A 26,437-nucleotide genomic window follows, 5' to 3' on the forward strand; every position below is an offset into this window, starting at 1 on the left:
TAGGGTTATACAAAAGGGAAAAGTTATAGAGAGTAAAGAGGTATGAGCTAGTCACCCAGCCATTGTTTGTATGTACAGATGAAAAATGTGTGGTGAGCCACGGGGTGTGAGGTGTAAGGGGCAGATGGTGTTGCCCGGGGGTAGATGGTATTAACCCCTTCATGTTCGTGATGCCAGGGCGTGGTTTGCCTATGTAACCACCCGAAGGTAGTACCGCTAGTCCTAGGTTAGGCAGGGGCAATAAACAGTCCAAGGCCAGGTTAAGGGTAAGGGTAGCTTTTAGTGAGGTTAGACAGGTGTTACAGTCTATACAGTTCAGCCAGTATCCCAGAGAGGTGCTCAGTGACACAGAGAGACCTCACAGACTTTCTGGGACTTGCAGTAGGTAGACTGACTATAATGCAGGCCACGGTGACTAGAGAGTAGACTTGGCTTGACTGACTTGATGACTGACAATTAGATGACTTTAGCTTACTTGCAATTGACAGGGGGCTGCAGACTTTAGACTTGAGGCCTCCAATGGCTTGACACAGGAACTGGGACAGGTGTCTGGGCTTGACCTCAGCAGGAAGAGAATCACAAGAGAAGAGATTGCAGCTCCTCCCTATCTTATATAGGGGGGCTGTGCAAGGAGCCCATAGGTTACTTGGGAGGTCACCTGGTCACTTGTGTTCCCTGGGTAACAATACAATCATGTGGTACAAGTATAATCATGTGACAAACAATCAAGGTCCTCTACTCTTTATGTGAAAACTTTTATACACAGGGGGAGATGCAGGAGAGGCTTGGGGACAGACAGGTACTCAACCTGACGGGACTGTAGGACCATATGGGACAAAATCCCGTACTGGGACACCACAAATGCATAACGTGTGAAATATACTTTAAAATTAAGGCATTGAGGCCTTGCAGAATAATGTGGAAGGGTGGTAAACATTGAAGATTTAGATGAAGGAACATGATAGACCTGCCTAGAAAGATGTGTTTTTAGGAAACAAAGTACATGTTGGGAATAAACCTTATTGTTTGGGGTAGTATACTGCATGAAAAAAGTCTTTGAGGCAGGAGTGGGAGGTTCAGATTATGGAGAATGTTAGTCTTAGGGCCATTTTACACAGTCTAACCTGTGCAGGAAACCAGTACCTCACAAAAGATAGGAACAGTCATGAACACTCATCTGCACGATAATGGGCCAGTGTAAAAGGGCCTTTCGATTATTGGAAAAATGCAGGGATTATGTAAAAAAATTTCAGGTAAAAGGCCTATGATTAAAAAGAGAGTAAAAGTCAGAGCTGAAAAAAGCATATCCCCAAGACAGCGGTCATGCTGCCAAGGAGTTAACATAGTAACAGACACTCCAATGGAGATATCAACTTAGTAGATGGTAAAATATGTTGTTATTATTATTTTTTTTTTTAAAGGAGGACTCAATGTTAGAAACAGCGGACAGTCATTAAATTATTACTTATTATTATTAATTATTACTTTATAGCTGAAATATTGAAATAATCACAATTGCTTTGTGTGTAAATGTAAAAGTCTATAGCTGATTAAGTGACTTTATTTTTATAGGTGGTCAGTCTTGCGCGTCATTTGATCTATTTTGGATTCTACAGCTTTAGCGAACTTTTGAGGCTGACAAGGACACTACTAGGAATTATAGACTGTGTGCAAAATCCACAGGAAATAGTGCCACATCCTGTATTCAGTGAAGATTCAACAGGTATGCAACACATCAGCAGTTTTGGGATATATCCAAATGGAATGGTAGTCATAGTATAGTAAACTTTAACAATCTACATCTTCCACTTGACAAAGCCTTCTAAAATTTTACGTTTTAGATTCCTCCCACATATCATGTGGGACAAAACATTAATTGAGCTTGATTATCTGTGCACATTATGGTATACATGTAATTATTAGGTATTTGGCAATAAAAATTTTCCATATTTTCTATGTAATAAACATGTCTGCCAGTTTTACCTTACAAGACTGCCATTTGGAAAAAATGTAAATGTCAGTCACAGTACTAAGACTTTCTGAGGGTTATAATCCTGTGAATTGTTAGACAGTGCGCTTCACTGCCTGGCTGCTAAATCCGACTCATTAATTTTATTATAGTCTATGGGGAATAAATGAAGTGAGACACACTTCACCTGGTTGTAACTCGGAATTGCATCATATCTCAGGACTAAGACCAGGTGCTATCGAAACTTTTGACATGTCTGCTCAAATTGCAAATGACAGTGACAATTAAAGGGGTATTCCAGGAAAAAACTTTTTTTTTTTTATCAACTGGCTCCAGAAAGTTAAACAGATTTGTAAATTACCAGTAATAAAGAAAAGGGGGTCTGGAAACTCACAGTAAGACGCTAGCTGCTAATCGACACGAGGTGCATGTGCACGAAATCAACCGGTTAATCGCCTCCTGAGCTTCCCTCACTTTCTCCTGCCTCATGGACGGACCTCGTGTCGATTAGCAGCTAGCGTCTTAATGTGAGTTGCCGGACCCCCTTTTCTTTATTACTGGTATTTTTTGAATTGCATTTATTCTGTCCAGGCACCACTGTTACGCAGGACATTTTTCATGTATACGGACTACCACTATATACTTTCTTGGATACTTGTGGGACCTCTTATAGTTCTATTCATTGCATTTTCTTATAGACCGTTAGGTGCCATAGCCACCATCTTTTTCTACTTTATATTATTAGATTTGTAAATTACTTCTATTAAAAAATCTTAATCCTTTCAATAATTATCAGCTGCTGAAGTTGAGTTGTTGTTTTCTGTCTGGCAACAGTGCTCTCTGCTGACATCTCTGCTTGTCTCGGGAACTGCACAGAGTAGATGTTTGCTATGGGGATTTGCTTTTAAACTGGGCGGTTCCCGAGACACGTGTCATCAGAGAGCACTTAGACAGAAAAGAACAAATCAATTTCATCCGCTCGTAAGTACTGAAAGGATTAAGATTTTTTTAATAGAAGTAATTTACAAATCTGTTTAACTTTCTGGAGCCAGTTGATAAATAAAAAAAAGGTTTTTCCTGGATAACCCCTTTAAAAGTTTCAAATGATGATACTTGAGATATTGGCATAAAAATAGTTTGCCATAATTTAGCTGGCAATTGTATACCATGGATGCATAAAATCATAAAAATGGACAACATGATACTACATTTTAGTAAGAGAAGTTAGCACAATTTGTTAACTGTGAATACTTCTGTTGTTTGTATACATTATAATTTATTTTTATTTTTATGGTACAAAGTAATGGTAGCACCATGTAATAGCGTAGTATCTATAATAGTGTATTATCTATTAACAATCGATGTTACATATTGATTGTGGGGGTTTTCACATCTCATAAAGTGACAGACTATCACAAAAAATATACCATTACTTCAGTTCACTGCACATCTGGGTAGCCAGGAGTGCTGTTGTGCATGGAGAAACTCAGAAGGGGATAAGCACAACATGTTTTCTCTCGGCTTCTTCCTGCACAACAGAAATCTGGCCCCCTAAAGGGGTTATCCAGCTATTAAAAATGTATCGCTTATGTCCAGAACGGGGCCTGATTCTTCCTGCTTTGCTAATCCCCGTCTGAGACGTACTTGTCTCAGCATTGATGGCCTGCTTAGCCAATCCGCAATGGTGTAATACCTCAGTTGGTTATATGCTGAGCGGACCATCACTGCTGGGGTGAGTATGTCTCAGAAGGTGGGGGCCAAAAGGTTTATCAGGGAGAGTCAGGCTCTGTCCTGTAGCTAGGGGGAAACATTTTTAATAGCTGGATAATCCCTATAACTGTGCAGCAAATTTCAGTCAGTCTCAGTCACTTGAAGAAGGGCACATATTAGTTTCCGGCAAAGCTACATGGCTGGGAGCTGCTATACAGGGGAAAAAATAATGAAAGGAACAGAGGGTTATCACACTGGGGGGTGTCTCAGAGGGTGAACTCCCATCGATCATAAAGTGATGGCATATCCTAGTGAGATACCTTAGGTATCCTTACACTTTCAATAGGTTTCAGCCAAAATCTCTTTCTCCTTATTCCCCCATACACAGAGTATGCATTTGGTTTTTAAGGGGGAAAGCAGAATACGTTTCTGCCAGACACCTCTTGCGGCAGCTTATTTCCAGAGAGAACAAAAGGATCAGGATTCAACATGTCTTATCCTTTTTTTTTCTCCTGACATCATTGGTCTGGGAAGACTTGGACAGCCTCCATATAGATAGTTGCGCAGTCCTGCTGAAATTGGGAGGTTTCAGATTTCTCTCATGTGTATGGGGGCCTTTAAAGGGTATGCCAACCAATCTGCTTAAAAAGTTGAGTAACTTGGTAAATAAAATGGATTACTTATCTTGTAAAGAGTCTAAGTTACAATCTGTGTTATAGCTAAAAGTGGCATTCACAGTTCTTTAAATGGATAGTATCTCCTGTTTTTAAACTAAGCAAAGCCTGATACATATTTTCTTTTCATAGTTTCTTTCTTTTCAAGATTTTATAACTTCATTTTGGATTTTTTTTTCTTGTATATGATTATGGAGCAGCCATCTTGTTAAAAGTGTCGCTGTCCTCTAAAAACAACTTTTGACTTTCATTAGACATTTTGTTCTCTAGTCTGTAGAGCTTGTCTAGTGAAACTGGAAAATGATCGCAGTCAGCTCGGGAATAAAGCTCATAATTGCACACTTCCCCACATCGCACACTAACTTGTTCTAGTTATCATGGGGGTCTCAGCAAGCTTTTCAAATGGCAGGGACACTTTAAGCAGCTGCTTTTAGAAGCATTTAGAGATCTGCTTTATCTACATGGATCTTAGGGACATGTGAACAGGAAATGTTCATTGACTTTCATGGGCGACTTTTCCTGGAATAGTTAGTGACCTCTGAAGAAGTTGGATCTCTGGATCAATCATGTGGCCCTTAACTTCATTGTTGTTGGCCGCATATCCCTCGTGGTCATATTGCAGCCCCTGTTGGCAATCTGCTGCCACTAATGATGGTTTTATTGCCTGCACAAAAGATGCGATCAGGCATGAGTATAATCCAAAAATATGTGCCAAAGTTTTGGCACATTTTTGGTGCAGGGTGGCACATTGAAGTCTCACTTTCTTTGAGCAAAACTATGACCACTCTTTGCTAAGGCCTTAGCCCTTTGGTAAGTGTGGCACATATCTCTATTCTTTTTTGAAATTTTTGGTTTGAAAATTAGTCTAATAACACACATGGCACAAGTGACACCAACATTCTGGCAGAAACCTTTTTATTTATCTCCCCCATTATCTAAGAGCTTGCTCCGGTGACTTGCACTTTGGATAATAATAATAGTGACTCTTTATAATAATTGGTAATCTAATTTAGGAAATTACAATAACTAGCAGATTATCACTGCAGCTTTAGGATACTAGGATGCCATACCTCATATTACTCCAAGATAAGTAGTTTTATTCAACTAATTTACCAAGTTACCAAACTTAGTTAAAATCTACATAGAACTTTAAATGGCATTACAAGATTGGCTTACCCTTTAAACAATGTGTGTAAAATAATAGTAAGGTAGTAGAATTCTTGTAGACCTAAGCAGTCAGTTTCTGGATAGCTTTGATGCTCTTTTACTTTGCCAGAAAAAAATGTGAGGAGATCTATACAAGGAATGGGACAAATCATGTCCACAATGGTGCTCACTCGAAAACCATCTGTGTTCAATTCCTCTTCACTCATGAATTCTGTAGTGGGTCAGGAGGCTCCTAAGAGGAAGACTATTGAGACTGAAAACATTACTGTGATGGAAACCAAGCTGAAGATCCTGGAGATACTTCAGGTTTGTGGGCATTGGTTGCAGGGTTTTACTAACCGATTAATATGCATGCTTTTTTTTTATAACTAAGTCTGTATTAACCTTTTGTGGAGATTGATGATCCATAGGGCAACATAGAGACTGAAATCTGAAAACTTTGAATATGTGTAAGGCCTTGTGCTGTCAGAGGACACTTACCTGGGCTTAGGACAATAAGGCTATATTCACATTGCAGCCGTTCACTTCAGTGGAATTCCTGCAGCAATAATTCTGCTGTGTTAATGGGACAGTGGAATCCCATTGAAGTGTATTGGCTATGAATTCATGCAGAATTTTCATGCGGAATTCCATGCAGAAATTCTGGCGTGTGAACATAGCCTAAAGTTGCCTTAGTACTTCTTGGTGTAATGATCTGTGTGATTCTTTGCAGTTCATCTTGAATGTACGGCTGGATTACAGAATATCTTATCTACTCTCTGTCTTCAAGAAGGAGTTTGTTGAGGTTTTTCCAATGCAAGATAGTGCAGCAGATGGGACAGCACCTGCCTTTGATAATTCAAGTAAACCACATATAAGCCCAGAATATTTTACTAATAATGCATGTTGCTTTTTAATTTAAAGGAGTATTCTGGTTTCAGCAAATAAAGTTATTTTTGTTTTGTATAATGAAAGTTAAGAATTTTTCAGTATACTATATTGTCTGTATTGAAGGGGTTCTCTGGGACTTTTGTATTGATGGCCTATTCTCAGGAATGGCCATCAATGTCAGATTGGCAGGGTGCCCACACCCTGGAATCCCACCATTCAGCTGTTTAGCAGTTGCTCCAGCATATACACAACAAATAAGGTAGACGGCTCCTTTTATTGTGTAGTGGCAGCACCAGATTACTGCAGCACATCTCCTATTAAAGTGAACTGGAGTTGCATAACAGTAACTGGGTGTCCTCACTACACAATGTACAGATCTGAGGCTTTCGGCTCCATATATTGGCCCAGATTTATCAAACTGTCTGAGACAAAAAAAATTGTCTTATTTGCCCATAGCAACCAAGCACACCTCAGATAGATTGATGTATCTGGGCCACTGAGTGTATTGAAAACACCTCTAATTCCGCATCAGGGTTTTACATCACTCTTTGCTAAAACCTTGATTGTGTAATTTCAGTGTATAAACATTTGTACTGGTCGTGTAATGGCTGCATAGTACATTTTATAGCTTTACAGATATTACACCTCTATTTAAAAACAAGAAACAACAAAAATTACAGCCAATTGCACAGATGCATGAATTATATGAACATATAAATTTGGCTGGGCTTGTTTTCCTCTAAAAATGCACAGGGCACAGATTTTCTTATGGTAGCTTCTGCACACAATTTCATGCCTGTCATGTCTCCTCACTATTCTCTGAAGTCTTCTTTCATTGGAAAGAAGGATCAGACAGGTTGGATTTTAGCTTGTCTGACACTGTTTGTCAAGGATTGGAGTGGCATCAGAAGTGTACTGCATGTCACTCTGCATCTCTTCAAATATGTACTCTCGGTTGACTTACGCATGCATGTCTGTAGAGGATTTTATCTACTTAGCTGACAGCTATCATACATCTATGGCAATTTTAAAGCTGTGCCTAACTCATTGGAGGCTGTAAGAAGATACTTGAAAGATAATAATAATAGGTATTATGAACACAGTAGAGGTGTTGATAGTGAAGGTCATAAAGGTTTATAAATGCCAGTGTTATAATGAAGTATTATTATAAATGCCTGTGTAAAAATATTACAACGGTTCTTACTTTTATAGATGCTACTTTAAATGTAGAACGCATTGGAGAACAAGCAGAAGCTATGTTTTGTGTAGGGTAAGAGTAACCTAATTTATAAAGGCTAGTAATCCATGAGTATTATATTCTGCTTTGCGCCTTAACAGAATACTGTTATATTACTGCAGGAAGAATTCAATGTTGGAGGTCGATGATGAAGGTGGCAGAATGTTTCTTCGAGTCCTGATACAATTGACAATGAATGACTATCCAGCTTTAATCTCTGGATCTCTGCAGCTTCTATTCAAACATTTCAGCCAAAGACAGGAAGTGTTGCATACCTTCAAACAGGTATCAGTAACATTAAGCGTAGTGTATGAAAGCAGATAGAAAGTTCATATTGATGGTCTTTATTTATTATTACTATTAGATTAGCAATATTTTTTCTGTCTTTTAGTTTATTTCAAGGATGACCAGATGTTTGCTCAAAGCCACTAATAAAACAGACAAACAATGGGTGGAATTTATCATTAGCTTTGGACGGCTTTTTTAGCGGTAAAAAGCCGCAAAAAGTCGCACATGCATGCTGCGAGACTTTTTTGAGACTTTTTGATGGTCCGCAGATATTATGGAAATGACTGTGTACCATCAATTTTTATCCAGCGTATGCAGTAGTAAGGTAGTAAGAGGTTTATCATAGCGACTTTCTTGTTAAAGTCGCTAAAAAAGTCGCAACCCTATCCTTTTTTGCGCAATTTACCGCCAGCAATGTAGTATACTTAGAAAATACACTGTGCTCCCTCAATTGATTTAACTCTTTGAGGAAACTTTATCCAAGCATTTTTGTCTGTTAGCTTTTTCAAAAACTACCACTCCAAGCATGCTCTTAAAGTTTTGACATGCTCTAAGTTGTAGTTTTGCATCATTTGCCAAGTCACTGTGGAATTTTAATTTTCTCTTTATCTAAATTTATATATAATTATATAAATATAATACAAGTTTCTGGTTTGCCTAACATATCACTCCCATTGAACAAGCCCTATTTATTGAGATCCAACGGTCATACATTCTGCGCCTAAATGTCTAAAAGATTATTTTTAATAATCCCTTTATTCCGCAGGTTTACCGTTGTACATTCTTTCTAATAATATCCATTCACCTTCTATGTACAATGCACTTATGGGACTCCAATTCTGCATTATTCAGTGTACCTGTGCTGCTTTCCCTCTCAGGTTACCACTGGTAACTTTTTATGTCGGCACAGCGCTAACCAGCAGTTTACTGGCACTCTTTAATACATGCACAGCGTTAGCAGATATCTCATACATGAGAAGTGCTGTCATTCCATTAACTTCAGCTGTTACCTACTGATTGGCCGTTCTAAGTCACATGATGGCCACTCCCATAGCAATGCGTCCTTGACTGCATCTCACTCTCACAATACAAAAAATCATATGAAATTCTTTTTCTTTTTAAATATTTTCCAACGTACGTGACAAGAGGAAGTATGTGCCGGATCTTCTGCAGTGACATCATCAGCATTAGAAGGGTCTTCATGACCATTTGAGGGTTAATTTACTGTGACAGGTGGCCCCCGCCATAGACTTGCATTAAGGGGCGGGCCTGATGTCACGAGGGGTGGAGCCATGATGTAACGATGCTCCGGCCCCTGTATTGCCCGTCATTATGCACAGAGCGAACTCGCTCTGTGCAGTAATGATAGCACGGTGCTGCAGTGGCGATCACGGGGGTCCCCAGCAGCGGGACCGTGGCGATCTGACATCTTATCCCCTATCCTTTGGATAGGAAATAAGATATCTAGGGGCGGAGTACCCCTTTAAGGTGAAAAAGGGCTCAGTCCTTAAGGGGTAAAACACAAATAAAACATAGAAAACTAATTTTTTTTTAAACAAAGTACATTAGAAAGATTTTTTATTTACCATAAGGATTGCAATAGCACAAATTAGTTTTAATGAGAGTGCCCATTTAAGTACACCCCAAGTCCATTTTCAAACAGTTTTATGGCGCTTGAATACCCCTTTCATTGTTGTTGTTAACTTTTGGTATTTTATTATTAGCTGTCATTCAGCCACCATAAGCTTTACTTTTTACTTTACTGTGCATTATCTTTTGTTAATTTCTTTCTCAGGTTCAGCTACTTATCTCTGCCCAAGATGTTGATAATTACAAGGTTATAAAATCTGAGCTGGACAGGCTAAGAACTATGGTAGAAAAGTCTGAACTCTGGGTGGACAAAAAAGAAAAATCAGGAGGTAGTAGCTCTTTAGAAGGAGGCAAAAAGGAAAAGAAAGAGGTAATACACTTGTGAACCCAAGAGGAAGATTTATCCCTAAAAAACAGGTTGGGGCTGACCAAGCATCATGGCAACTCGCAATTTGAATAGTTAGCTAAATGTATTAATAATGATGCAGGCACCATATAAAACCTTTATTAAACTTAGCAATGCCTATGACTTATTTTTTGTCATATTCCACAGGAAACAATAGATGTGTATTATTACAGGCTCCTATAATACAAGTTCTATACCAGTTCTTGATGTTTGCATTTGGATTGTGATACAAAGATTAAAGTACCAATTAATCAAAATCTAAAGTTTAAAAAAAAAAAAAAAAAACAACATACATTATAATGTTGTTTACACCTGAAAGCAGATAGAAAGAAGTTAAGTTCACTTAGTCTTTGCATTGCGTATCACACTAAGTGCGTGCCACACTAAGAATGGGAAAAAGAAAGAGGAGAAGAGAACTGTCTGAGGACTTGAGAACCAAAATTGGTTACAAGTCTATCTCCCTTGGCGTGGACAGAAGAGAAAAATTGATGAAAGGTGTCAACGCAGTATAGTCCGGATGGTGGATAAGCAGCCCCAAACAAGTTCCAAAGATATTTAAGCTGTCAGTGTCAGTGCAAACTATCCGTCGACATTTAAATTAAATGAAAGGCAGGAGGACCCCACTGCTGACACAGAGACATAAAAAAGCAAGACTACATTATGTCAAAATGAATTTGAGTAAGCCAAAATCCTTCTGGGAAAATGTCTTGTGGACAGATGAGACCAAGATAGAGCTTTTTGGTAAAGCACATCATTTTACTGTTTACGAAAACGGAATGAGGCCTACAAAGAAAAGAACACAGTACCTACAGTGAAATATGGTGGATGTTTAATGATGTTTTGAGGTTGTTTTGCTGCCTCTGGCACTGGGTGCCTGGAATATGTGCAAGGCATCATGAAATCTGAGGATTACCAACAGAGTTTTTGTCGCACTGTACAGCCCAGTCTCAGAAAGCTGGGTTTGCGTCCGAGATCTTGGGTCTTCCAGCAGGACAATGATCCCAAACATACGTCAAAAAGCACCAAGAAATGGATGGCAACAAAGCGCTGGAGAGTTCTGAAGTGGCCAGCAATGACTCCAGATCTAATGTTTGGTGTGACATTATGTCCAATTTGCTTTTTTTCCTCCTTTTTTTGGTTAAGTTCCAAAACACACAAAGGGAATACACATGTGTATAGCAAAACATGTGTTACTGCAATCCATTTCTGTAAGAAATACTTAATTTTCTTGATAAATTTCAGGGGTGCCAACATTTACGGCAATGACTATATGCATATGTTTTCTGTACAGGCTATCACCATGGTGGCCAAACTATACAATTCAAACTGCAGATTTTCATATTTTTGAAGCTTAAACATGCCCATACAAGTTAATTTAGAGGACACACAGTTTCCTCCTCAGAGCTCCCTATTGCCCCTTCCCTTCTAGATCCCCCCGACAGCATTCTGCAATTTGTTCCTGCACAAATAATGTAAAATAGCAGTAAATCCCATGCATAGCTGGGGAGGGAGGGAGATTTGGGGTGGCTCTTTGATAAGGAATGGAGTGGAGTGATATCCTCCCTCAAACTGTTATCTTCCAATTATAATGAGCACTTTACCCAACTGTATACTGTATTTTACATAGAGCCTACCATATGACCTTTAAATTACATACATTTTGTTTTAACTATCCAAATAAATGTCTCAAATATCTACGCTCCTCAGAACATTTCTTTCGCCTGATTTGGTAGTGTAATATTCTTGATTCCTGGGAGCAAGTTCTTAAATCCCTTAATGATGAAATGAAACAAAGGACAGACAGCGCTCCATAGTGTATTAACCAAGAGATGCACTGGGGGGGGGGGGGGGTAAGACAAAATGCACGCTCCACATAGTGCAACAATGGTTTAGAGTGGAATGATAATGAATGACTGCAGCCCTTCCACGTTCGATAAAATGTATTTTCAAGAAGAAGCCTCCAAAATTCGATGGGATAGCAAGGTGCTGACACAGTGGTAGAAAGGGAACTGATGTTTTAATCACCCATGATGCAACGCGTTTCACAGTACAACTGCTTCATCAGGCATCAATGCCTGATGAAGCAGTTGTACTGTGAAACACGTTGCATCATGGGTGATTAAATCGTCAGTTCCCTTTCTACCACTGTGTCAGCCGCCTTGCTATCCCGTCAAATTTTGGAGGCTTCTTCTTAAGAATTAATGATGAAATGGGCACTGCTTTTCCTCATCCGCTATGCATTATGACTAGAGCCTCACTATTTGCTTTTATTTGCATTGCCATAGTTTTGATGTTTTACCTTCCTGTTTCCTCCTAGCAGAGTACATTTAGTGAATTTTTTTTGCCCTTGTACTATTTTGACTTTGTAAGCTACTGTACATTTTTCTGATCTGTGGGTTAAATAGCTGTTTTTCCCTTATTGTTTTTATTTTCATTGCATTTTGTGTAAAAGACACAAACACAAACTGTGACTCCTATCATTTTATGCAACACTAATAGAGAAAGAAAAGGCAGAATCCTTCCTAAGTAAGTAAAAAGCTGTGTAGTCTTATTCTCCAAACACATAAGATATTTTATTCCTATGGAGGGCGAACCTGATCCTTCTGGTATTATGAACCAAAGTGCACAGTATCAAAATTAAGATTGTTCTACTGATCTCTGTATTTATTGACTAGCCCTGTGCAGAGCTGCAGAATACACGATGCTGACAAAAATAAGCAACAGAAATAAGTAAATACTATAAATCAGAAAATGTCCTTACATCAGTAAACTGTAATTTAGTGCTAAATAGCAACCAACTGAAAGTATGGCTTCTACATCTCTTCACAAAATGCAAATAAATATACAGGTCTTTGAACACAAAACAATATAATAGCTAAAACATTTTATCGTCTGATTTTTGAAATGTGCAGGAAAACCATAATTTTTTCTTTCATTGTTAGCATACAGAGAATCAGGAGGGATCTGGAAAACCAGCTGTGGAGAAAAGCAGCGAAAACTATCAAATTGTAAAAGAGGTAAGGGGATCATTTACTATGTAGAGATATAAAAGAGAAGTGGAGTCTAGTTTTACGTTGAGTTATCTCACTATTCATCAGTAAGGCTAGGTTTCCACATGTTTTTTTTTCTGGCTTTTTTGGGGGACAAAAAATGGCAGAAAGAACGCCACAAAAACTGGCACTTAATTTGCCTGCATTTTTGCATTTTTTGTGGCGTTTTTTCTGGCGTTTTTACCTTTGTGTGGAAATTGCATTTTGGCCCCTTTGGCAGTTTCCCTGGGGGCATCTTTGTTCGATTTTTGTTGGGTACTAAAAAAAAAAAAATTATAATAATAATAAATGATGCAATAGGGATGGGAGAATTTTTAGGGAACAAATTTTATTTTATTTTTTTTGCGAAATGTGTTCTATCAGGGAAGGAATTATGTGAGTGGGCAGGCAACTAAAAATGCAGCGAGCAATTTAAGAAATGTCAACGCGGTCCATGTGATTTTTTTCATTAAACTATTTGCTTCTATTTTTTATTAATAATATATATTTTTATATTTTTCCTTTAACCCCTTAAGGACCAGGCCATTTTACACCTTAGGACCAGAGCGTTTTTTGAACATCTGACCACTGTCACTTTAAACATTAATAACTCTGGAATGCTTTTACCTATCATTCTGATTCCGAGATTGTTTTTTTCGTGACATATTTTACTTTATGTTATTGGTAAAAATGTTTCGATACTTGCATCGTTTCTTAGTGAAAAATTCCAAAATTTGATGAAAAAATTTAAAATTTAGCATTTTTCTAACTTTGAAGCTCTCTGCTTGTAAGGAAAATGGATATTCCAAATCATTTTTTTTTATTCACATATACAATATGTCTACTTTATGTTTGCATCATAAAATTTACGTGTTTTTACTTTTGGAAGACACCAGAGGGCTTCAAAGTTCAGCAGCAATTTTCCAATTTCTCACAAAATTTCCAAAATCACAATTTTTCAGGGACCAGTTCAGATTTGAAGTGGATTTGAAGGGTCTTCATCTTAGAAATACCCCACAAATGACCCCATTATAAAAACTGCAGCCCCCAAAGTATTCAAAATGACATTCAGTCAGCATTTTAACCCTTTAGGTGTTTCACAGGAATAGCAGCAAAGTGAAGGAGAAAATTCAAAATCTTTGCATGTTCTTGTAGACCCAATTTTTGAATTTTTACAAGGGGTAAAAGGAGAAAATGTATACATATATTTGTAGCCCAATGTGTCTCGAGTAAGCACATACCTCATATGTCTATGTAAAGTGTTTGGCGGGCGCAGTAGAGGGCTCAGAAGCGAAGGAGCGACAAGGGGATTTTGGAGAGTACGTTTTTCTGAAATGGTTTTTGGTGGGCATGTTGCATTTAGGAAGCCCCTATGGTGCCAGAACAGGAAAAAAAAAAAACACATGGCATACCATTTTGGAAACTAGACCCCTTGTGGAACGTAACAAGGAATAAAGTGAGCCTTAATACCCCACAGGGGTTTCACGACTTTTTCATACGTAAAAAAAAAAAACTTTTTCACTAAAATGAGTGTTTCCCCCCCAAATTTCACATTTTTGCAAGGGTTAATAGCAGAAAATACCCCCAAAATTTGTAACCCCATCTCTTCTGGGTATGGAGGTACCCCATAAGTTGACCTGAAGCGCACTACGGGTGAACTACAATGCTCAGAAGAGAAGGAGTCATATTTGGCTTTTTGAGAGCAAATTTTGCTCGGGGGGCATGTCGCATTTAGGAAGCCCCTATGGTGCCAGGACAGCAAAATAACCCCCACATGGCATACCATTTTGGAAACTAGACCCCTTGAGGAACGTAACAAAGGGGTACAGTGAGCATTTACCCCCCACTGGTGTCTGTCAGATCTTTGGAACAGTGGGCTGTACAACATTTTTTATTTGCACAGCCCACTGTTCCAAAGATCTGTCAGACACCAGTGGGGTGTAAATTCTCACTGCACCACTCACTACATTCCGTGAGGGGTGTAGTTTCCGAAATGGGGTCACATGTGTTTTTTGTTTTTTTTTTGCGTTTGTCAAAACCGCTGTAACAATCAGCCACCCCTGTGCAAATCACCTCAAATATACATGGTGCACTCTCCCTTCTGGGCCTTGTTGTGCACCCCCAGAGCACTTTGTGCCCACATATGGGGTATCTCCGTAGTCAGGAGAAATTTTGGGGGGCTTTTTTCCCTTTTACCTCTTGTCTAAATGAAAAGTATAGGGCAACACCAGCATGTTAGTGTAAAAAATTAATTTTTTTACACTAACATGCTGGTGTAGACCACAACTTCACCTTTTCATAAGGGGTGAAAGGAGAAAAAGCCCCCCAAAATTTGTTAGGCAATTTCTCCCGAGTACGGCGATACCCCATATGTGACCCTAAACTGTTGCCTTGAAATACGACAGGGCTCCGAAGTGAGAGCGCCATGTTCATTTGAGGCCTGAATTAGGGATTTGCATAGGGGTGGACATAGGGGTATTCTACGCCAGCGATTCCCAAACAGGGTGCCTCCAGCTGTTGCAAAACTCCCAGCATGCCTGAACAGTCAACGGCTGTCCGGCAATACTGGGAGTTGTTGTTTTGCAACAGCTGGAGGCTCCATTTTGAAAACAGTGGCGTACCAGACGTTTTTCATTTTTATTGGGGAGGGGAGGGGGGCTGTGTAGGGGTATGTGTATATGTAGTGTTTTTTACTTTTTATTTTATTTTGTGTTAGTGTAGTGTAGTGTTTTTAGGGTACAGTCACATGGGCGGGGGGGGGGGGGGGGTTACAGCGAGTTTCCCGCTTCGAGTTTGAGCTGCCGCGCAAAATTTGCTGCATCGCAAACTTGCAGCCTGATACTCACTGTAAGCCCCCTGCCCATGTGAATGTATCCTGTACATTCACAGGGGGGGGGGGGGGGGACCTCCAGCTGTTGCAAAACTACAACTCCCAGCATGCACAGTCTATCAGTTTTGCAACAGCTGGAGGCGCACGGGTTGGGAAACACTGAGTTAGGAAACAGACAATGTTTCCCAACAAGTGTGCCTCCTGTTGTTGCAAAACTACAACTCCCAGCATTCTCAGGCATGCTGGAAGTAGTAGTTCGGCAACATCTTTAGAGCCAGATGTTGCCGAACTACAACTCCCAGCATGCTTGGAGTTGTAGTTTTGCAACATCTGGAGGACTACAGTTTGCAGACCACTAATACAGTGGTTCCCAATCTGTGCCCTTCCAGATGTTGCAAAACTACAACTCCCAGTATGCCAAAACTGTCCAGGCATGCTGGGAGTTGTAGTTCTGCAACATCTGAAGGGCCAGATGTTACAGAACTACAACTCCCAGCATGCCTGGACAGTAAGGGCATGCTTAGGATGTGTAGTTTTGCAACATCTGGAAGGGCACAGTGGTCTCCAAACTTTGGACCTCCAGATGTTGCAAAACTACAACTCCCAGCATGCCCAGACGCCAAGGGCTGTATGGGCATGCTGGGAGTTGTAGTATACAGGGTCCCAATACAGCAATGCATGTTGCTTTACGGCGACGTGCATTTCTGTAAAGGGCCCGACCGCGGCTGAAGATCCACTCACCTGTCGCCGCCGCCGCCGTCTTCATCGCCGGGATCCGGGTCTTCAGGGATGAGGTAAGTACCGGGGCCGGGCCCCAGCACTCCCCCGTCCCCTGCTGCGTCCTCCGGTCTTCCTCTCCGGACTTCCAGGGGCCGGGCAGGGCGGGAGGAAGTAACCGCCCCCCTGCGATTGGTCGGTTAACTAACCGAAGAATCGCAGGGGATCGGAGGAGGTGACAGGCTTGCCACCTCGCTCCTATTCTTTAGCATGATCCTGGCTGTCTGTGACAGCCGGGATCATGCAAAATTACCGGGCGGTCAGGTCCCAGAGACCCGATAAGCCCGGTATCGCCGCAGATCACAAGGGCGATTTCCCTTGCGATTTGCGGCGATCGCCGACATGGGGGGCCTGCATGGCCCCCCTCTGCGTTTGCCCTGGATGACTTCTGAAGGATTTCAGCAGGCATCCGGTTCCGATCTCTGCCCGGCGAGCGGCAGGGACCGGAAAACGCCATGACGTCCTGGGACGTCATTGGTCCTTAAGGCCCAGGGTGCCATGACGTCCCAGGACGTCATTGGTCCTTAAGAGGTTAATTAGTTTTCTTACAATACACTGTAATATTATTTCCCAACTATGTGTGCGTACATAATTGTGATACTACTACTACTACTATAGTCTGTTCCATGCTGGGAGCTGTAGTACCTGCACTAAAGGACAGATCGCACCAGGTCTCACTCTCTCACTCCGTCTAGAGAATGAGGCGGCACTCTGCAGCACTTCGGTCCTCTGCTATGAACTCCGGCCGGCCGATGATGTGAATAGAAATTTATATTTATATATGATATATGTGAACCCAGCCTAAGAAGTATATTTTTCTGTGTATTTAGATATTAGAAAGACTGAATAAAATGTGTGGCGTTGGTGAACAAGTTCGCAAAAAGCAACAGAGACTGCTGAAAAATATGGATGCTCATAAGGTTATGCTTGATCTTCTCCAAATTCCATATGAAAAGGTATGCTAATATTTTTTGACTGTGCAAAATAAAAATAATGTTTATATTATGTGAAATTACTTCAACAAAATAATATACTGTACATGCGCTCACTCCACAGAAATATGTGCTCTGGATTAAACCTCTTTTCCAGGCGGGAGAGCCCCTTGTCTTTTATGGAGGTTTTACCTGGAACAAGTACTTTTCTTAGGCTGGGTTCACATATGTCCGGCATAGGTGAACTCAGCCTAAATCTAGACGCAACTGGTGCCACAACTGATGACAAGTTGTCATCAGTTGTATTGCATCTGGCATCCAATGTTTCTGCACAGCAAGCTGTGTTCCCCTGTCCAGTGCCCTCCGGTATGTCCAACCATCCGGCGTCAAAATTGAGATGCTGGATGATTGTGAACTATCCCATTCAAATGAATGGGATCAGTTCTAGCATCAGTTTCCCTCCGGTACACGCCAGAGGGAAGCTATGCCGGACGCCTGATATATGTTAACCCAGCCTTACTATACTGCTATAACCCTCAGCAACCAGCTGCATTTGTGTTCACTTCACCTGCAGTGTCTGCACCACAGGGTAGATGAAGCAATAACAAACTATGATAAAAAGGGGTTGTTTATTTAACATACAACATGCTGGTACTCCAGACACTAAAATACTCGAATAGATACTTAAGACCTTCCTTCTTTATTATGAAAAAAAAAAAAAATTAAGTCTAAGAAAAAACATGATTGCTATTGTTGCATTTGTGACTTGATCTATGAAGGAAGAGATTATTTATCATGCAAAAGTATTTCAACATAAAAAAGATAAAATATATCACCATAATTTTATTAATTAATTAATTAATTAATTTAACTAATTCCAGAAAGTTAAACAGATTTGTAAGTTACTTCTATTTAAAAATCTTATTCCTTCCAGTACTTATCAGCTGCTGTATGCTCCACAGGAAGTTGTATTACTTTCTGGAATTCTTTTTATACTGACCACATTGCTGTCTGCTGAAACCTCTGTCCGTATCAGGAACTGTCCAAAGCAGAAGAGGGTTTTCTATGGTGATTTGCTTGTACTCTGGACAGTTCCTGACATGGACAGAAGTGTCAGCAGAGAGCACTGTGGTCAGACTGTGAATGGGGCTAATAGAGAGAGGCAAGAGCAGCGATTGATTGTCTTTGTCAGCCCCATAGACGATGACTGGAGATACCTCACTGTTTTGTACTGTGAAGAGTAATGGGTGAGGGCTGCCTACATTTCCCATGGATCCTCTGGATTTGCAGATGGAGAGAAAGATAGGGTGGATTGTAATAACTGAGATTCACATAATGAGACCATTGTAATCCCCAGGCTAGACTCATGCAACCAGAAGCTGTGGCTTATAAGTGGGTTGGTGTCAGTTCACACAACATACAGTTTTGATGTGTTTTCTTATACAAAGTGTATTTTATTTGAGAAATATTGTCATGAGAAGAAAGTGATTTGATCTATGATCACAATTGAAGGGTTTATAAAGATTTTAAGTCTTCAGGCTATATTCACATGTTGCATTCTTACTGCATTTTTTTTAACATTTTCTCTTTGTTTTGGATGTGTTTTTGCCGTGATTGGCCAAAGTCTATGTAAAAATAACAAGTTTTTATGTCAGTTTTTATATCTTCATTTTTGCAGCGATTTTGGGAAAATCACAGCAAAAGACAAAAACTTGTTATAACACAATATGCAGTAAGCTCTGTCTCAGAGAAACAAAGCTGATAAACACTTGATGATAACAGGTGGAGATTCATTTTAAGGATTTTTTTTAATATCTGTCACAGCGAGTGAAGTGTTTGGGGTTTTAGTCATACTAGAAACAATAATTTCCCTATTAGGAGCCATAACTAGGTCTGTTCTTGGTCTAATGATTTTGCTTTTCTCACATATTATCTTCTTTTCACATATCAGGTCCTATTTGTGTAATAGCAAGAGGTGGTGATGATAATTATCTGCAAGGAATCTTGAGTCAATAATACTAAAGGAAAAATAAATGATTCTGGCAGCTTTATTTCCTGGCTCAACAATATATTACAGAAACTGTTCTCCCTTTAAGAATTATACTGAGGCACATATAGTTTTTTTCTTTATATCACCCACAACTCTGAAGCCAAAATGCTACTATGAGACCCTGAAAATGAAGAAAGGACTTTAGGTATTGACAACACACTACTTAATTGTCCATAGAAACTAATTTGTTGTCATAAGGAAAGATGACTTTCTGTAATAAATGCCTTTTGGCTTAGGTTCTATAGATTACCATCATATTATAAATGAGGCATTGCCCCTACAAAATGACCATTGATTTCCTGCAAAAGACTAATCTCCCTCTAACAGAGAAGTGATACTCCCCACGGTAAAGTGATCATAGCCCTGTTATCGAGCGATTTGTGGGAAATGTCAGTGCGGCCATTTTTCATTATTTAGGGAAGGAAATACTTTAATGTTTCCAGGTTGGAAAATGTGATAGACCCGGCTTATGTAGCATATGTAGAGCATTTTGGTATCATCCTTATGTGTCTGTCTAATAATTATACATATATTTGGACCTCCTATTTGGCATTTCATTTATTATTTGTTTTCTGATGTGGAAAGCTTGATGCTTTATCGCTAAAATGAGAATACATGTGTAATTCTCTACAGTCTATTAAAAAACACATGCATGCAGATGATATTTTACATTCATATACTGTACTACGCACAGCTATAAAATGCAATAAATGTGCATTAAGAATTGCAAATAATGTGGCTGTCGTATTGTATTTGCTTTCAGCACAGAGATGGAACATTCTAGAAGCACCTGTGTAATGTAAATTATAGCTGTAATTTAGAGTTAGCTCTGCTTTCTTTGCTTCCTCGGGCACTGCTCTTCTAAATGAGGCACACATTATAAATGGAACATTTTTCTTCCAAATTATCCTCAATTCAAATGAAATTGCCCCCGAAAAAAATGTTTGACAGGGCCCAGGCGATAAATTGATTTCTTATCTGGGGAAAAGATTTATAGCTATGGCTTAGAAGAATGAAGAAATAAAGTCTGAACTGCACACTCTTGAATACCGTGCATGTACACTAATAATGTAAATGTGTACTGCAGGATTTTTGGCTTGGATGTTTATTCTCTGTTATGTAGAAGGTTTTGGTATGCTTCAAAATAATGCTTACAATGAAGAATATGTAGAGGACATTAAATGTAAAGAGAGAAATCGAGAGAGAGCCTTAGAAACAACTGTCTCTGCAACGCTTTTATGTGGATGCATTAAAATGCTTGCATGCTTTGTACAAACACAATTTACAATGCAGAATGTGAGCAAGCTTATGGCTGGAAATATAAAATACTATTGATCTTAAGGAGTGTTAAAGCTGCCTTCAATTACTTAGCTTGATATCACAAAGAAGAAAACATTTCATACATAGTATTTGATGTAGAATTATATTATAAATGTGTATGTTGCCATAAAATCATCAAGGATGGAAATGAAGATGCATACTTTAATGGCATACTGATTTACTGAGTAAACTAATTTATCACCATGTGAACCATAAGGGTAAATTCACAAATCAGTTTGACCTATATGGTGGATTTTGAAATGCAAGGCATGTCAATATTTGTGGATTTTCACAGTGGATTTCACCCCTTTATTGTAAAGGAGTGAAATAACTGATGAATTTGCAACAAAATCCAGCATGTAAACTTACCACAAAACACAACATTACTCCCTTATAGTGACCTCATAGTGACAACAATGCAGTTACATCCAGTGGCGTCTTCTCTGATCTGAGTCATTCAATTTTCTTTTCTTCTCCATTCGGCCTAGATGGCCATGGGAACTTCTTCCAGCCACATCTTGTCTGCCCAGAATCTTGCAGACAAACATTTTAGACTCCTCACTTTTTCAGCACCCTACACTTATACAAACGCCCTATCCATATTGTCCCCTCAGTACTTACCCCCTATTAGTGACCCCACACAGTAGTCTGCCCCAAACAGTGCTCTTCCACAGTAGTTACTTCCTTATAGTGTCTCCCCACAGTAGTTACCCCATATTGTTATCCCACACAGTAATTAAAAATCTATAAAGTGCCTCTTATGCTTGTCTCCAAATAGTGCCCCCTACAGTAGTTACCCTCATATAGTACTCCCACACAGTAGTTAAAACTCTATATAGAGCCCATGATAGTAGTTAGTCTCCTAATAACCCCCGCAACACACATTAGTTGAATCCCCCAATAGAGCCCCTTACAATGTAGAGCACCTCACAATGAAGAGTCCTTAAATAGTGCCCCCCCTCATGACAGCTGGATCCCTGAATAGTAACCATATAGAGCCCCCATATAGTGCCTGCACTGTGCCCCCTCTTCACTATAGAATGAAAATAAATCCCCTCTCCTCTCCTGGCCATCTCCAGCACTGCTCCTCTTTCTGCTAGACGTACCCAGTGCAGGCAGAGTGATGATATCATTATGCTGCGTTCGCTGGATGCAACTTTGCCAGTTACAGCTAATGCCACCTGTGGCTACAAGCGAGAGTGGCAGAGCAGGAAGCTGGCGTCTTTCTACTATTCTACCAGAAAGTGGTAATAACGCAGGGATCCAGAGCATGTAGCCCTGGAATTTCAGAGTGACTGCAACCAATTGTGCAAGTTCTCCCACTTAAAAAGATTAGAGAGGTCTGTCATTTTCATCATAGGTATACCTCAACTATGAGAGACATAATGAGAAAAAAAATACATAAAATCACATAGTCTGAATTTTAAAGAATTTATTTGCAAATGATGGTGGAAAATAAGTATTTGGTCAATAACAAAAGTTCATCTCCATACTTTGTTATATACCCTTTGTTGGCAATGTCAGAGGTCAAGCGTTTTCTGTAAGTCTTCACAAGGTTTTCACACACTGTTGCTGGTATTTTTGCCCATTCCTCCATGCAGATCTCCTCTAGAGCAGGGATGTTTTGGGGCTGTCGCTGGGCAACACGGACTTTCAACTCCCTCCAAAGGTTTTCTATGGGTTTGAGTTCTGGAGACTGGGTAGACCACTCCAGGACCTTGAAATGCTTCTTATGAAGCCACTCCTTCGTGGCCCGGGCAGTGTGTTTGGGATCATTGTCATGCTGAAAGACCCAGGCACGTTTCATCTTTAATGCCCTTGCTGATGGAAGGAGGTTTTCACAAAAAATCTCATGATACATTGCCCCATTCATTCTTTCCTTTACACGGTTCAGTCCTCCAGGTCCCTTAGCAGAAAAACAGCCCCAAAGCATGATGTTTCCACCCCAATGCTTCACAGTAGGTATGGTGTTCTTTGGATGCAACTCTTGCATTCTTTCTCCTCCAAACATGACAAGTTGAGTTTTTACCAAAAAGTTCTACTTTTTGTTTCATCTGACCATATGACATTCTCCCAATACTCTTCTGGATCATCCAAATGCTCTAGCAAACTTCAGACGGTCCCGGACATGTACTGGCTTAAGCAGGGGGACACGTCTGGCACTGCATGGTTTGAGTCCCTGGCGGCGTAGTTTGTTACTGATGGTAGCCTTTGTTACTTTGGTCCCAGTAGGTGATTCACTAGGTGGTTCTGGGATTTTTGCTCACCGTTCTTGTAATCATTTTGACACCCCGGGGTCAGATCTTGTGTGGAGCCTCAGATCGAGGGAGATTATCAGTGGCCTTGTATATCTTCTATTTTCTAATAATTGCTCCCACAGTTTATTGCTTCACACCAAGCTGCTTGCCTATTGCATATTCAGTATTCCCAGCCTGGGGCAGGTTTACAATTTAGTTTCTGGTGTCATTCGACAGCTCTTTGGTCTTGGCCATAGAGGAGTTTGGGGTGTGAATGTTTGAGGTTGTGGACAGATGTCTTTTATACTAATAACAAGTTCAAACAGGTGCCATTAATACAGGTAACAATTAGAGGACAGAGGAGACTCTTAAAGAAGAAGTTACAGGTCTGTGAGAGCCAGAAATCTTGCTTGTTTGTAGGCGAGCAAATACTTATTTTCCACCATAATTTACAAATAAATTCTTTAAAAATCAGACAATGTGATTTTATGGATTTTTTTTTCTCATTATGTCTCTCATAGTTGAGGTATACCTATGATGAAAATGACAGGCCTCTCTCATCTTTTTAAGTAGGAGAACTTGCACAATTGGTGGCTAACTATATACTTTTTTGCCCCACTGTAGATATATACGCACAATATATACTGTCTGCACATGCATACATGCATACACACATCATACACAAAACATACAGTACTATGCACATTACATACACACACATTACACAGATACAAACACATGCACCCTGAATCTATACATCCTTAATACTAATACATACAAACACAGATAGGTACAGTATATACACACAACAATGCAGAGCTCAGAACCCCCACTGATCAGCCTGTTATCTTCTATCCTGGGGATAATGATAACTTTTGGAGATGGGAATACCCATTTGATGGGTTTTTAATTTCTCTTTTAGTTTCTATTCTTACCTACAAAACTGTCATGTTCTGGGGTGACTTGTTCTGGGATGCTTATGGGAGGAGATAGATCTTGAACCATACACCATCTGGACAGATGATCAAGGCCGGGAGGGGCTAATCTCACTAAATTGTGTTTTTTTTCCCCCACAGGGGAGCTTGTAGTTGAGGGTTAAAAGGATCATGCATGTTGGAACTGAGCCAGTCATGCATTCTATAATCCGAATAAGCATTTTACAACTATCTATGGCCAACTTAAACATTGTTGGAATAGATCAGTGATCAATATTTAATAACATTGGTCAATGTATCTTATAAAAAAAAAAAAATGGGTAACTTATCTGCCTGATCCCCCACTGCTGGCATTCCAGTGCTCACTGGATCACTGCTAATCTCCACTTCCAGGTCCATTTTCGACTGCTTAAATTGAGCACCAGTGTAGATCAGTGCATGCCCAGTAAGTGTCAGAAAGGCAGTGACAGTGAGACTGGTAAGGTTTTATTTTGTTTTAGTTTGTTGTTGTTTTTTCAGCTTTTTTTTTTTCTTTTTTTTTCTTTTTTAAAGGCAGCCCAATAACTTAAAAAAATATTCCTATTTCTGTACAACCATTTAAACCATTACCACTTTATAGCAGATAAATGGCAACTAAATGTATATTGTGCAGTGTATTCCAACACCAAATCAAAACATTTTCTTTTTATCGCCATTACAATTCATGGTACAATATGTGCAGTGGGAACTTTATAATACGATGTAATTGATCTTTCAGATTTTATTCTAGGACTGAATCAAAGAGAGAGAAATATGAACCTTTCTTTTATAGTTTTTCTCTGCATAGAATGCACCCATGGTTGTAGCTTTCCTGACATTCCTAAACTAGACTGTGTGAAGGCTTTGAAAATCCCATTCAGTGTACTACTTTGTTTGTATTGTTTGTACAGGGAGACATGAAAATGAAGGAGATTTTGAAGTACACACACCAGTTTTTGCAGAAATTCTGTGCTGGGAACCCGGAAAACCAAGCTCTTTTACACAAACACCTGTCTCTGTTTCTAACTCCTGGGGTAAGTTACGGGATATAAAAAGATATAATATCTAGGTGAAACTTTAGCATCAATAGCATTAAAGTCTGTGAACTAGAAGCCCCACGAGTTGCTAGAATGAAGGGCCATGGTGCAATACCAAGCACTAAGCTTGATTGAAATCTCTGTATGCACATTTTCATTGATGTTAGCATGAAAATGACTCCTCTATACTCTCAGGCTATGTTCACACTGCGTTATTTCTGAGTAGAGATATTTCACTCGGAAATTCCCCTGCAGTGGAGTCCCATTGATTTCAATAGAATTTTGCTGCACTGGGCACATGGCAGAAACATCTGCATGGGAATTCCAAATCTGATGTCCGCAGAACCAGTGAAACTGTTCAATGTTTCTGCAGATTCTGCTCGGATATGCATTATTGTCTATGGATACAATGGATTTCCGAGCGGGCCTAGCGCCACCAGAACATGCAGATGTGTGGAATTTCTGCCCGTGTTTCATGAGCGGACATTCCGCATATTTTACATTGTGTTAACATAGCCTCAAAGTGCACAGCTTATCCCTGATGGCATTCAGCTGTAGATACTCACACTCTTAGGCTATGTTCAGACATCTGAAATGTCCACATGGGCATTCCGGAGACGGGATAAGACCGCACGGGAATGCGCTGCCTCACAGACGGCTATGCATTCCGTGCAGAGTCCGCAGAAAGAATGAACAGGTTGATTTCTGTGCCCAAAACATCAATTTATGTGCCAAAAACATCAGGCACTTAAATTCCGCCATGTGCACAGCTCAGCAGAATCCTGTTGAATTAAACATGACATTAGGCTGTGTTTACACCCTGCAACTATGCTGTAATTTTGTTGAAATCAAGGCAAAAATGCTGTTATTTTATTGGGATTGTGCAAATAAAGGTAAAATAGCAACATTTTTGCTGCAGTTTGCCCAAATGCCAGAAAAATTTATAAAAAATACAAAAAATGCACTGTATGAACACAGCCTTATGTAACATTGCTTTCCACTCTGTCTCAATTCTATAGAATCACATCTCACTAGAGATAGGTGTTATGGAGAGCGGGAAGCATTGTTTATACTCGGTGGGAAGAACGGTGTCCTGTTCTGGCATTTAGGCGCCAAATTTAAAATCAATGAATTAAAAAAAAAAACGACTATTGTTCACAGTGCCGCACAATAGTAATTTTATATATAAGCACTGCTGATGATGATATTTGCTTTGCACTGTATTAAAATATTTAATTTCTTCCAAGATAGTGAACAATTGTTTAAAGACACAATAATCAATGCTCTTTTATGCAATAAGTGTGGATAACTAACAATCATATATTTATGTCTACAGTGCTTATCATACAGTACTTTTGATG

At 39.7% G+C, this 26,437-nt stretch overlaps 1 protein-coding gene across 2 annotated transcripts in view; it reads left to right on the top strand.

The window, feature by feature from the left end:
* The window catches only part of ITPR3 (inositol 1,4,5-trisphosphate receptor type 3), a 275,928-nt gene that overhangs the window by 127,159 nt on the left and 122,332 nt on the right, over nucleotides 1-26,437 (top strand). The window contains exons 21-29 of one of the 2 annotated variants that reach the window (XM_056557562.1): nucleotides 1,573-1,723; nucleotides 5,738-5,826; nucleotides 6,233-6,362; nucleotides 7,603-7,660; nucleotides 7,750-7,912; nucleotides 9,711-9,875; nucleotides 12,854-12,928; nucleotides 17,378-17,503; nucleotides 24,951-25,073. In XM_056557562.1, the coding sequence (XP_056413537.1) occupies nucleotides 1,573-1,723; nucleotides 5,738-5,826; nucleotides 6,233-6,362; nucleotides 7,603-7,660; nucleotides 7,750-7,912; nucleotides 9,711-9,875; nucleotides 12,854-12,928; nucleotides 17,378-17,503; nucleotides 24,951-25,073 (1,080 nt within the window). Of the gene's footprint in view, nucleotides 1-1,572; nucleotides 1,724-5,629; nucleotides 5,827-6,232; nucleotides 6,363-7,602; nucleotides 7,661-7,749; nucleotides 7,913-9,710; nucleotides 9,876-12,853; nucleotides 12,929-17,377; nucleotides 17,504-24,950; nucleotides 25,074-26,437 lie in introns of both variants that reach the window. The other variant, XM_056557561.1, reaches the window with a different exon arrangement.

This window comes from Hyla sarda, chromosome 2 (genome assembly GCF_029499605.1).
Source record: "Hyla sarda isolate aHylSar1 chromosome 2, aHylSar1.hap1, whole genome shotgun sequence".
Taxonomy (NCBI): Eukaryota; Metazoa; Chordata; class Amphibia; order Anura; family Hylidae; genus Hyla; species Hyla sarda.